This window comes from Rhamphochromis sp. 'chilingali', assembly GCF_963969265.1.
Source record: "Rhamphochromis sp. 'chilingali' genome assembly, chromosome: 4".
Classification (NCBI taxonomy): Eukaryota; Metazoa; Chordata; class Actinopteri; order Cichliformes; family Cichlidae; genus Rhamphochromis; species Rhamphochromis sp. 'chilingali'.
Genome location: NC_137948.1, coordinates 41,420,684 through 41,433,688, shown reverse-complemented (window position 1 = coordinate 41,433,688; position 13,005 = coordinate 41,420,684). Strand labels below are relative to the sequence as shown.

General features: G+C 41.3%; 1 protein-coding gene across 3 annotated transcripts in view; it reads left to right on the top strand.

Moving 5' to 3' along the window:
* usp34 (ubiquitin specific peptidase 34) overlaps positions 1–6,808 on the top strand; it is a 55,668-nt gene extending 48,860 nt beyond the window's left edge. For all 3 annotated transcript variants that reach the window (XM_080881320.1, XM_080881319.1, XM_080881318.1), the window contains exons 67-78: positions 66–223; positions 386–464; positions 784–910; positions 2,326–2,433; positions 3,073–3,177; positions 3,779–3,903; positions 4,027–4,150; positions 4,277–4,356; positions 4,487–4,627; positions 4,773–4,913; positions 5,004–5,160; positions 5,350–6,808. In XM_080881320.1, the coding sequence (XP_080737446.1) occupies positions 66–223; positions 386–464; positions 784–910; positions 2,326–2,433; positions 3,073–3,177; positions 3,779–3,903; positions 4,027–4,150; positions 4,277–4,356; positions 4,487–4,627; positions 4,773–4,913; positions 5,004–5,160; positions 5,350–6,089 (2,085 nt within the window). In that variant the 3' untranslated portion in view covers positions 6,090–6,808. The remainder of the gene's footprint in view (positions 1–65; positions 224–385; positions 465–783; positions 911–2,325; positions 2,434–3,072; positions 3,178–3,778; positions 3,904–4,026; positions 4,151–4,276; positions 4,357–4,486; positions 4,628–4,772; positions 4,914–5,003; positions 5,161–5,349) is intronic.
* The last annotated feature ends 6,197 nt before the right edge of the window (positions 6,809–13,005 follow it).

Genomic DNA, 13,005 nt, shown 5'->3' with positions numbered 1-13,005 from the left:
TGCCTTGGTTATGTTTATTTGTGATAATGTAAAAATCATAACCGCTGATGTGCTTCTCCCTGCAGGCAGTGGAGGAACTGTTCAATTTGATGCAGCTGTTTGTGGCACAGCGAGCTGAGATGAGGGAAGAGGAAGTGGAGGACATTAAACAATTTAAGAAGACCACTATTAGCTGCTACCTCCGCTGTCTGGATGGGCGCTCCTGTTGGACCACACTTATCAGGTAAGAACACACACACACTTTTATCACTGAAGGTCTTGTGAAGCTTGTTTTTGTAACCTGGTGAAGATGTTTGTCACAGAAACGGTCCATTTTGTATCAGAGTTTGGAAAGTTTACTGACGTTACTTTCTAAGTTGACCTTTCTCTGTGCTGTTCCTCTCAGTGCCTTCAGAGTTCTGCTGGAGAATGACGAGGACCGACTGTTGGTAGTCTTCAACAGAGGACTTATCCTAATGACTGAGGTACAATCCAGGTCTCTTCTAAATATTACAAAAAGAATTGCTAAATTAAGCTATCGTCTCATCTTTCTATGCTGCCATAATCCAATTCATTTTCATGCATCATCTGCCTTTTTTGGCATTATATTTAAAACAGGCCAAAGGGAATCATTAATATCTGGATTTAAAAAGATAAAATTAAATATAGTATATTACAAGTGCATTTAAAATATGTATATGTACATGAAAATAAAATTTGCATTTCATTGCTTACTACATTTTTTTTTAACCCTTCCAAATCTAATAAGTAAAGCTATGTGCACTGTTTGTTTGTTCCCTGCAGTCCTTCAACACTCTGCACATGATGTACCATGAGGCGACAGCATGCCACGTCACTGGAGACTTGGTGGAGCTGCTCTCCATCTTTCTTTCTGTCCTCAAAGCCACCAGGCCATACCTGCAGCGCAAAGGTGTGCACCATCCCCTACTGTTTAACAGGGCGAACACATGTAATAGTAACACAGGTTAAACAGTTAAAACTAATAGTTTGTCCTTCCCACTGGCACCAGGTGCTTGCCCAAAGAAGGTTATGTGATTGTTGGGCGTTTTCTCTATAATTGCAGGATCTTTACAATATCAAGGCCCTTGAGGCCACTGCTGTTGTGATGTGGCGCTGTAAAATGAAACTGTAGTTAATGCAACATGTTAGCAAGAAGTTAGGCTCTGTAGGTGAATTCCAGTTTTCACTTGATAAGATAAAATAAGATAACCTTTATTAGTCCCACACGTGGGAAATTTGTTGATAGTACGTATGCAGAGCTAGAAGCTGTTTGTGGTTATTTTGCCAGATTTGAAATAGTGCAGCAGTGAGCTACACTGACTCGTAGCACAGGAGTGTCACTTTGGATCCGGTAGTTTTTTAGTCTTATTAATTGAAGTTGCTGTGCTCTTGTTCATAAAGAGGTGTGGTTAGTTGGATGATTGTTGTGCGATCACTACTTTGATTTTTGCCATTAAAAAGGAGATGACCATACTAAGACATAAAACCCCAGGACAGCATTACACTACAGAAGAGTTGATCTGTCTGGCATGAAGTAAATGAATGTGCAAAAAATGTGACCTTAGGGAAGATGAGATGAGATAACCTTTATTGGTGGGAAATGTGTTTTGTTAAAGCAGAAAGTGGACAGTGCAAAGTTACATAGCAAAAATTAGAAAAACACTGGAATAGGATAAGAATCAACTGTACACAATAGAATAGAATAAAATACAAATGCTATGTACGACTGAGTATAATACAACGATGTCAGGAAAACAACGAATGCCTGAAACATATTTGGAGATGCACTGATTGCACTTTTCTTGGGCAGTTACTGCTGCAAATGTGAAATATTGTTTTCATAACAAAACTGAGCAGTGACTTTAGTATCTGCTCAACAAGTAGATACAAGTGAAACAAAAGTGCTCTGATACTGGAAAAAATGAGTTGCTGTACATCCTTCTTTATTTGACAGCTACAGATTCATATAGTAAATACAAATGTTAACTACTTGCATCATTTCACCAGACTTCACTGTTTTAATAGTCTTCATTTTTCTCATAACTGCTTTGGTTTTTTTCTTTTCTTCCATTGCTCATGCCGAGGCTGCTGGCTTACAGCTGGCTCTGATCTCTGGATAGCTTTAACTTATTAAATTATGATACACAAACTTTAACCAGTGAACATGAAATGTCCCTGAATCTGACTCTGAACATCCAAGAAGCAGCTCTGGTACAGTGTACCAACTCCATTGGTTACAAAGGGCTGTATTAGAGTAAAATATCTGCAGATGTGTGTTCTCGTATTTGTGCTGATCTTTTGTTTTTTCTCTCTCCTGTTACCCAGATGTGAAACAGGCTCTGATCCAGTGGCAGGAGAGGATTGACTTTGCCCACAAGCTTCTCACTCTGCTGAACTCTTATAGCCCACCTGAGCTCCGCAACGCCTGCTTGGGTAACACTCACCTTTGATAACCCACCAGCTAACATTCAAGTATATTAAGTTAGGTCAGATGTTTATATACACTTATTATGGACATGTATGTCCTGGTAATTTGGGGCTTTTAAACATTTATTTGAACTGTTCCTACAATGTGCTAACTTGATAAAGCCAAGTCCTGTGATCTCATTAGTCATTGTGATTGGCTACAACTGGTAGTTTGTCTTTGCCAGGATGAGAAAGATTTGTTTGACAGCATTCATTGGACTCACCAATGCTCAGAACAATGGGAAAGTCCAAAGAGCTCAGCGTGGGAAGGAAAAACTACTGCGCTCCTTCTTAATCTTCACTAAGTGCTTGTTCACAGGGGATTGTCTGATTTTTGAAGGGTTTCTGCCTTACAATTTAAAGACCAGTGATCACATTGAATTGAGTATTATGAACACTTTTGACTCTGTGTGATTGTGTGTACATTTTTGGCAACTATTGTAGCCAAACTCTAGAAAACAGAAATCATCCTTTGTTCCAGCTGAGACAGAGTAGAATTTGGCTAGCAGAATACATATCTGCGTCTCTCTAAAAATGTAACGGGTCAGATGTAGAAATAATTGGAAGTTTTAGAAAGTGTCCTGTAACGTGATGTTCTTGTTGCAGATGTGCTGAAGGAACTCGTTCTGCTGAGTCCTCATGACTTCCTGCACACTCTAGTCCCCTTCTTACAACACAACCACTGCACATACCACCACAGCAATATCCCCAGTAAGTCTTCTCCTCATTATTCATGTTGATTGTCCTCTTTTGGTTTGCATTCTTGTTTTATAGCTTAAAATGGATCCCCAAGAACATGGTAGCTTTGCATGATGCCGTTCATTGCTAGATGTCACAGCTTCTCCTTGAATGTTCTTTTTCTTTTTGACTGTTAGTCATTTTCATATCAGCTTTGTTTCCAAACCTTTTTCTATATTTTCTTTTCTTTTTTCAATTTTGATTTACTAGCATACGCACCGTGGTAACAACAAAATATTAATGGTAAACATCAGTATATGAGGCCTGTTGTCTCACAGTGACATCAAACGGTAACCAAAGAGTAGAACAGAGATTACTTACATGAACATTTGTCTCAGTGTTTGAAACTTGGGCCATTTTTAATGATAATCATCCACCGTTTGAACAGTACATATTTGACAAATATACTGTCTGATGTTCTTCAAGTTAAGCTTTTATAATCCAAAAGGTTTTTAAGTAAAACCTTCAGTGGTTTCGACTTTTAAAAATTTCTGGTTCATCTTTACTTAAACTCTTTCAGATTAAATTAAAAATCTGGCTTTCTTTTCACTGACTTTTAATTGTCCCTGTGCAGTGTCGTTTGGTCCTTACCTGCCATGCAGAGAGAACCTCAAACTTATGGGAGCCAAAAACAACATCCGACCTCCAAGACCGGAGCTGAACATGTGTCTGCTGCCTTCACTGGTGGAGAGCAGCAAGGTACGGTTATCTGTTCCTGCTCCAAATCGTTTTGTGTCAGCAGTAAAAGAAACCTCAACAGAAAACCTTCAGTACCTGCAGAGGCTTGGTGTTGGTAGTAATATTTGTTTGTGTCCATCTCAGGGTAAAGATGAGGTGTACGATCGAATGCTGCTGGATTATTTCCTGTCCTACCATAAGTTCATTCACTTGCTGTGTCGCGTTGCCATCAACTGTGAGAAATTCACAGATACACTTGTCAAGCTAAGTACGTGTTTGTATTTCCACTGTTATCATTATAGCATACTGATCAAACCGTAAATTGTCTGCAAGCACACATGAATTTGCACAGAAACATAGATGTTTCCATGTTAATGCTCTGCCTCCCTCTCAGGTGTGTTGATAGCGTATGAAGGACTTCCCCTCCATCTTGCGCTTTTCCCCAAACTGTGGACAGAGCTCTGTCAGTCACAGGTACAGCTGCGTTCCTCTGATTTCACTCATTTCAACCATTTTTAAGGTCAGGCCTTGTTAATAGACTCGGGCTCTTTGGATATGGACAGCAGCACAATGGTAAATCCTTCTCATCTCGCTCTTCTTTCAGTCTGTTATGGCTAAAACGTGTGTGAAGCTGCTCTGTGAAGACCCAGCCTTCAGCGAGTACATTAAATGTATCCTAATGGACGAGAGGACCTTTCTGAACAACAACGTGGCCTACACCTTCCTTAACTGCTTTTTGCACAAGGTATAAAAAGTTTCAGCTTTTCTTGTAGGAATCCTAAATAGTCACTACATTTGATCAAGGTTGTACCCAGTTTGTACTGATTGTCCAAATGATGTTGCATTTTAATTTGTAATTAAATAGAGAATAAAAATTTGTGTATGTGTAGGTCCAGGTTTTGTCTGGTCCCAGCTGCTCCAACCTCATTGGTGTTTTGGTGACAAACCTGCTGAGTGAACGGAGCAGTCTGCAGCCTGAACTGGCAGCTCATCGCCTGGAGCTTAACAAGACCAGCAGCCTGCTCAATGCTGTATGCATGCATGCACACACTCATAGAACAGTCCTCCTGATACATGGTGCCACTGTTTTCTCATTGTTTGATCTCTCTTCTCTTTGTCAGGACCTGAGGGCATTGATGTTGCTGTTGTCTGTGCAGCCTTCTCAGGCCATTGACCCAGCTTTCCTCCCAGCCCTGCAAGAGCTTCTGAGCTGCTGTCGTGCTTGTCTCCAGCAACGCAGCACTCTAGAGCTGGAGGCCAAAGACCACAAATGCAAAGGTATAACATGCCATTCAATCACTAAACCAAAACACAACCTCAATTTGAGCACATTTCTTTGGGTTGACCATTTAGGCAGAATAATCTGGAGTATGACTCAACAAAGTAGACTTTGTGAAAAATTTAAAGTCAGTGCTGTAAATGATGTAGAATAGTGGCTCCTTTCAGTAACAGTCTGTTTGTTGTCAGCTGAGGATGAAGGGGCGACCCCGGTGAAGCGGCGGAGGGTGAGCGGTGATGACGACAGAGCCGGAGATGGAGGAGCCCAGCTCTACGCCGCCTCCACCTCCTCTTCAACTCTTCCGCCCTGCAGTGATCCAAAGCCTGACCAACAGGAGGCGCTAACACCCACAAGCACCTCAGACACGGAAACACGAGATTCCTCATCACTGATCGACCCAGGCACTGAGCAGGATCCGCCCTCTCCTGACCCCATGCCCACCTCCTCTAGAAATCTGGACTCCTCTCCCAAAGAGGAAAAGATGGAGGGCTCTTCGTCGTCATCCTCCTCGTTTTCCTCCTCCTCCTCCTCCCTGCTGCAGGAGACGGGAGAGGGGTTTGTCCAGGGGGAGGAGCCTGAGCTGCAGCAACATGTGGTGCCACGCGAGGAGAACGACGAGGTGGGAGATCAACGGGAGGGGAGAAGGGATGAGGCCGTGTCTACCTGCTCAGAGGAGGTGAAGGAAGAGAAGGAGATGAGCTCTAAGACCAGCAGCAGCCCGGCCCCACCCCTTTCAGAGGATGCTGCTTTCCCATCAGGGCTGGTGGGGGAGGGTCCAGATGGCTGTGGCAGCCACTCCTCCTCCTCCTCACAGATGTTCCAGAGCGTTGGCCCCCCACCTGACACGCTGGACATGCTGTACAGGACGGTGGAAGCCACCATTGCCATTGTTACCAAACTTTCTATTAAAGGCCAGCCCTCTTCATGACATCATCAACTGACCACCGCCATATCTTGAATTCCCTCCCCCCCTTTTCTCTCTGCTATGGACGTCTGACTTCAGCTCAGAGGAAACAAACTTTCTCCTGTTCATTATGTTTCTTCTTCTTCTGCTGGTTTTGTGCTGCTGTTTGTTGCCTTCTGCCGATGTTCAGTCGGACGCTTTCTCCAGCTTCAGCGGCTCCCGCCGCTCTTTTCGCATTATAAGATTGCGACTCCACGCAGAGCCAACATCTCCTTTGAGAAATAAAGAAGAAAAGCAGAAAAAGTAGTACAGACTACAGCACATTTTTTTTAAAGGGTGGGTGGGTGAGTGGGCTTGGTGGGTTTTTTTTTTTGGTTTTTTTTTTCTTGGTGTGTTTTATACTGATTTTATTTGAGCTTTGCTGTAAAGGGGAAAGGTTTACAGAACTTTTGTCTCCTCTGTATGTAATTTAATTTTATTGCATTTTTACTGTGTATAAAAACAAACAAACAAAAAACAAAAACAAAAAAAAAAGGTTGTCCTCTGTGCCAGTTTTGTACTTTATGAACAAGGCAAGAAAAGTTGCCTTGAGTTTTTCTGTGGTTTAATTATCCAGAAACTAAGTTTACCTGTAAATGAAGAGAACCACAAGAAACTTGATTCTGTAAAGAATCCTCTCTAGTCATTGCCTGAAGGTGTATATGAAAACCATAAATATATATAAATATATAGATATATATATATATATAAAATATCTTTATATATATATATATATATAAAAGCGGTGCTTTATTTGACTGTGGTTGAAATAAAGCCCCCCTGTTGGACCAGCTGGAGCTTTTATTTTCTTTACTGAAGTACATTCCAATTTGTTTCGTTGTTTTTTTGTTTTTTGGCTTCTGCTGTGTTCTGGTTTTCCTCCTTTTATTTTATTAGAGATTAACTTAATAAAGACAGTTTTAATATGAAAAATTATGAACTAAAATTCTTCTCGAGCTGTGAGGTTTGATTTCTTGCCTTTGTTTGCTTTGCATCATATCCAAAATAAATGTAGCTCGTCAATTTCTTCAGGCTGTGCTCAGAATCTAGGCCTATGGCAAGCTCAACTGTGTGTTTATTATGCACGTACAGTAGTGGGGGTTAGGTTTGGGTTTGTTTTCTTCATAATTATTGTGATTTTGAAAAATTCACAATAATGTAGAAAACGGCAACCAAGCCACCAAAAAAATTGTGACCGCTTTCTTTATTGGCAAGTTGGGTTTGAGTCTGGCACCGTAACTGTACAAAGCCTTCAAAAAAAGAATTATTTATTCACATCAATACTTCGTTATTAAAGAATCACTGTGTCAATAGTGTACATTGTTAACATAGTTTAGGAGTTAACACATTTGTCTTACACATAAAAGATAAAAAAAAATGAAATTCAGCGGCTATTGCTAGTGTACTCATGCTGGTCCCAAATCCAGATTTAAAGGATGGTTGTGCCAAACTAAACATGCAGATCCATCTGCTGGGATCCTTTGAGAACCAAGGAAACAGCCAAAAGTACCTTTGTATGTAGTTATCTTGACTCCTAAAACTCAGAAAAGGCTTTTTTGTTTGTTTTGTTAAACTAACACTGTAGATGGTAGATGGTCTGATGACGAAGGATTTCTGCATTTGTTCTGAAAGGGGGAAAAGCTGGTAATCTTAGCTCACGACTAATCTGTTTTAAGAGAAAGTTTTGTTGATCTTTTCCTGAACTTCTCATCTAAAAGTATAATAAACTAAACATCTGCTTATAAGCAACTGTAGACTGATGTAGGGAAACTCGAAATGGATTTGGGATGGAAAACGGAACAAAAAACTTCATGTTAATATTCATTAAAGGGAAGTCACACAGGTGTATCTGTGTATTTCTTTCAAGTGATGTCGGCAGATTGTTGCTAACTGGCAAAAATGTTTAAATGTTTCCATCACCAATTTGACTTAATGACAATTTCACATATTGAACTGGAGAGTTTAACTGCTAAAACACTAAACCCTTCTGTACATTTTTTGTGTATGAAATGAACCAATTTATTAAACTTTATTGCTAAAGAAACTGACTCAAAAGTTGAGAGGAAGAAGGGCGAAGCATAGAAAAGTAATTTCAGATCAAATTTAAGCAACCGCACTCAAACATTCACGGTGAGGGGTAAAAGTACCCAGGCCCAACAGATTCTTTTGCCATATTCATGAGCTTTTTGGACATCTTTATGCGTATTTTCTCTGCTTTGGGTTATATTACACAAATTGCTGCAGTCATCACAGTATAACACTACTACTACAGTTGTGGCCAAATGTTTTGAGAATGACAAAAATATTAGTTTTCACCAATTTTGCAACTTCAGTCTTTTTAGATCTTTGTGTCAGTTGTTTCTGTGATGTACTGAGGTATAATTACAAGCACGTGATAGGTTTCAAAGGCTTTTATTGACGATTACATCACATTTATGCAAAGAGTCAATACGTGCAGTGTTGACCTCTCCAATTCGCCCTGGCATGCTCCTTCGTGTTTCTTTGCAGGTAACCATGGTTAACAGGAACAACAAGGATCTTAGGCGTCACCCTTTTAACACATCTAATCTGCTATTCTAACTCAATCAGCTGACATAATGATCTCCAGCCTTGTGCTCATCAACATTCGAGATAACGAGAAGATTATTGAAATGATCTCAACGGGTCCTTTTATGGCAGCAATGAAATGCAGTGGAAATGGGTTTTTTCATGTCAAAGAAGGACTTTGCAATCCATCTGATCACTCTTCATAACATTCTGGAGTATCTGCAAATTGCTATAATCAAAACTGAAGCAGCAAACTTTGGAAAAACCAATATATGTGTCAATCTCAAAACATTTGGCCACGACTGTACACCACTATGGATTCACAGTGGTTTATGCTTTTTGTAACTGGACACAATGATATCTCTAAAGTTTAAATGATTTGGTGTTGTACTGTGATGATCAAATGTTTGCTTCATTTTTTTTCGCAGCGCAATTTTGATTGGGTGGCCAGGAGAGTTGTATTCATTGAGATAAAGCTTTTCATGAATTAATACTTACCAATAAATAATTAGTTGATGCATTTTACAATGAAGACAGCATTTTTTATCCAAGTTTCTGAATGAAGAGTTACATCAAGGATGAGCCAGTTATTTAGGAGCTTCTTAATGTAATGCAGTAACATCCCAGTTTAATCCAGGGACAGGTTTTATTAACACCCTAACAGATGTTTGAGAGATATCTTTATCATTCTATGTATAAATGCGCCCCTAAATCTTTGCTAATCATTTACATAGTTTAGTTATTTTACTAATGTCTAAATAAAGAGAATTATAGTAAATTAAGTCATTAATGCATTTTTTACAGTACAAATAATTATTAATCCATACATGCTTTATTTTGATGAGCTCAACTCCTGGTCCAGCATTTACTTAAGCATAACTGGCATCTAGAAAGAAAAAAGAGAACAAACTCTTATCTCATATTAATTTGTTTCTCCTCACATTGTCCCACAGATGCTCCAAAGCTTCCCCACACACAGAGCAGTTCAGTGACTCTTTAGCAATACTAACAAAGCAGCTAATTATACCAGGTACAAGGAGAATGAAGACTTCAGCAGAAGCATCATGAGGAAACTTCACTGACTTCACACTTGACATAGTGGGAGTTATTATTGCAAAGCCCACAACATAAGAGGACATCTGACTGCTATGGCTAGTTAGTTTGACACTTTCTATCTAAACTGAAACTTTCACAATGTAAGAACAGGGATTTCTACCTGGCAACTAATCAATCAATCAATCAAAGCTTTATTCGCCACATGCAGGTTGCCCTGCAGTGAAATGGGACCCCCCCCCCCCCCCACACACACACACACACCTTACGCACACAACACAGACATCACATGGGGATACAGGTCGGAGATCGGTAGCGTTACAGAAAAACACTGAAATGTACACTACAATGGGAAAGTACAAGAGGAAAAAAAGAGACCTCTTCTCATGCTGTGCTTCCATGGTAGGACAGCATGAGAACAGGAAACAAAAAAACTCCTCTGCACAAAAAGCACATAAATGTCCACGGCACAACATTGTGAAAGACATGACAAGCCACAGGATTGGGTGGGGGGTGAGGAGTAATCCGAAGCGAGCAGAGCAGCCGCCCTGCACAGCGCTACCATTCCAGCGCGGCACACAGACCCGCCGTGTTCCCCCGCAGGAAACAAGCATCGAAGGCATTTGGAAAGGGAGGGGGATGAGTGTGTGCTCATCAGTGTAAGTGTATGTGTGTGCGTGTCCATAGTTCAGCTGAGACAGTGTCCTTCGCCCTGCCAGGCTAAGTAAACAGTCTACCAGCCAACCCAGGTGGCCTAGCATGGAATGGGAAGGAACAGACTAAACACAGTCGTTATCAGGGTGTTGTTTTTCGGCTCCAGCCTCGAGACCGCCACTGGCACCAAAGGGGTATCCGCATGAAGTGATGGTGCTTTTTACTTTAGTGCGAACAATTCAATTCAATTTTATTTATATAGCGCCAAATCACAACATAAGTCGCCTCAAGGCGCTTCATAGATACAGAGAAAAACCCAACAATCATATGACCCCCTATGAGCAGCACTTTGGCAACAGTGGGAAGGAAAAACTCCCTTTAAACAGGAAGAAACCTCCGGCAGAACCAGGCTCAGGGAGGGGCGGGCCCATCTGCTGCGACCGGTTGGGGTGAGAGAAGGAAGACAGGATAAAGACATGCTGTGGAAGAGAGACAGAGGTTAATAACAGATATGATTCAATGCAGAGAGGTCTGTTAACACATACTGAGTGAGAAAGGTGACTGGAAAGGAAAAACTCAATGCATCATGGGAATCCCCCGGCAGCCTACACCTATTGCAGCATAACTAAGGGAGGATTCAGGGTCACCTGGTCCAGCCCTAACTATATGCTTTAGCAAAAAGGAAAGTTTGAAGCCTAATCTTGAAAGTAGAGATAGTGTCTGTCTCCTGAATCCAAACTGGAAGCTGGTTCCACAGAAGAGGGGCCTGAAAACTGAAGGCTCTGCCTCCCATTCTACTTTTAAATACTCTAGGAACAACAAGTAGGCCTGCAGAGCGAGAGCGAAGCGCTCTAATAGGGTGATATGGTACTACAAGGTCATTAAGATAAGATGGGGCCTGATTATTTAAGACCTTGTATGTGAGGAGCAGGATTTTGAATTCAATTCTGGATTTAACAGGAAGCCAATGAAGGGAAGCCAAAACAGGAGAAATATGCTCTCTCTTTCTAGTCCCTGTCAGGACTCTTGCTGCAGCATTTTGGATCAGCTGAAGGCTTTTCAGGGAGTTTTTAGGACTTCCTGATAATAATGAATTACAGTCGTCCAGCCTGGAAGTAATAAATGCATGAACTAGTTCTTCAGCGTCACTCTGAGACAGGATATTTCTAACTTTAGAGATGTTGCGCAAATGGAAGAAAGCAGTCTTACATATTTGTTTAATATGTGCGTTGAAGGACATGTCCTGGTCAAAAATGACTCCAAGGTTCCTCACAGTGTTACTGGAGGCCAAGGTAATGCCATCCAGAGTAAGAATCTGCTTAGATACCATATTTCTAAGATTTTCAGGGCCGAGTACAATAACCTCAGTTTGATCTGAATTAAGAAGCAGAAAGTTAGCGGCCATCCAGGTCTTTATGTCTTTAAGACATTCCTGCAGTTTAACTAATTGGTGTGTGCTATCTGGCTTCATGGACAGATGGAGCTGGGTGTCATCTGCATAGCAGTGTAAATGTATGCTATGTCTTCTAATGATGCTGCCTAAGGGAAGCATGTATGATGTAAACAGAATTGGTCCTAGCACTGAACCCTGTGGAACTCCATAATTAACCTCAGTGTGTGAAGAGGACTCTCCATTTACATGCACAAACTGGAGTCTATTAGATAGATATGATACAAACCACTGCAGTGCAGTACCTGTAATACCTACAGCATGTTCTAATCGCTCTAATAGGATATTATGGTCGACAGTATCGAACGCTGCACTGAGGTCTAGCAGGACAAGCACAGAGATGAGTCCACTGTCAGAGGCCATAAGAAGATCATTTGTAACCTTCACTAAAGCTGTTTCTGTGCTGTGATGAGCTCTGAAACCTGACTGAAACTCTTCAAATAAACCATTCCTCTGCAGATGATCTGTTAGCTGTTTGACAACTACTCTTTCAAGGATGTTTGATATGAAAGGAAGGTTGGAGATTGGCCTATAATTAGCTAAGACTGCTGGGTCTAGAGATGGCTTTTTGAGAACAGCTCATATGAATTTCAAAGCAGTTCTACAGTCCAACACTGGTCTCTCAATCTCCCGTTGGAGAGCCGCGAGCTTCTCCATACTTGCGTTCTGTGATGTTGTCATTTCTTGTGCTCAAGGAGCCGATTTCTGAGAACTCACGGCAGTGTGCCTCCCCGAGATGTCATCCAATTTGCGCCCAGAGATCTTATTCCGAGCGAGCCCCTCCGAGATGTCATCCAGTCTGCAGTCAGAGATCTTATTCTGAGTATTCACAGCAGCCGTAGCCTCTCCAAGATCTTATCCGTGCTGACTCAATGAGCCCATTTTGAGAAACTCACGCCTCTTCCCAATGTTCCAATCCCAGCGGGCAGCCTTGTGGGGGTTTGAACAGCCGGTTCTGCTTTCTTAATTCTTCGATAAGTCAGGGCCAAGCCAGCTCCAATCAGAACCCTGTTACCATGGTTCCGAATAGGTAGATATCTTCAGCACTCAGGCTCACCCAAGCCCAAACTTCTCGTTGAGAAAGGGGTGTCAATTGCATTTAGGGACCAGCTGATCAAATCCATAATTCCTCTTTTAGGTTTTAGAGAACAGACTGTGAGAGAGTGTGCCAGGGAAAAGTAACAACAAAAGGATAAC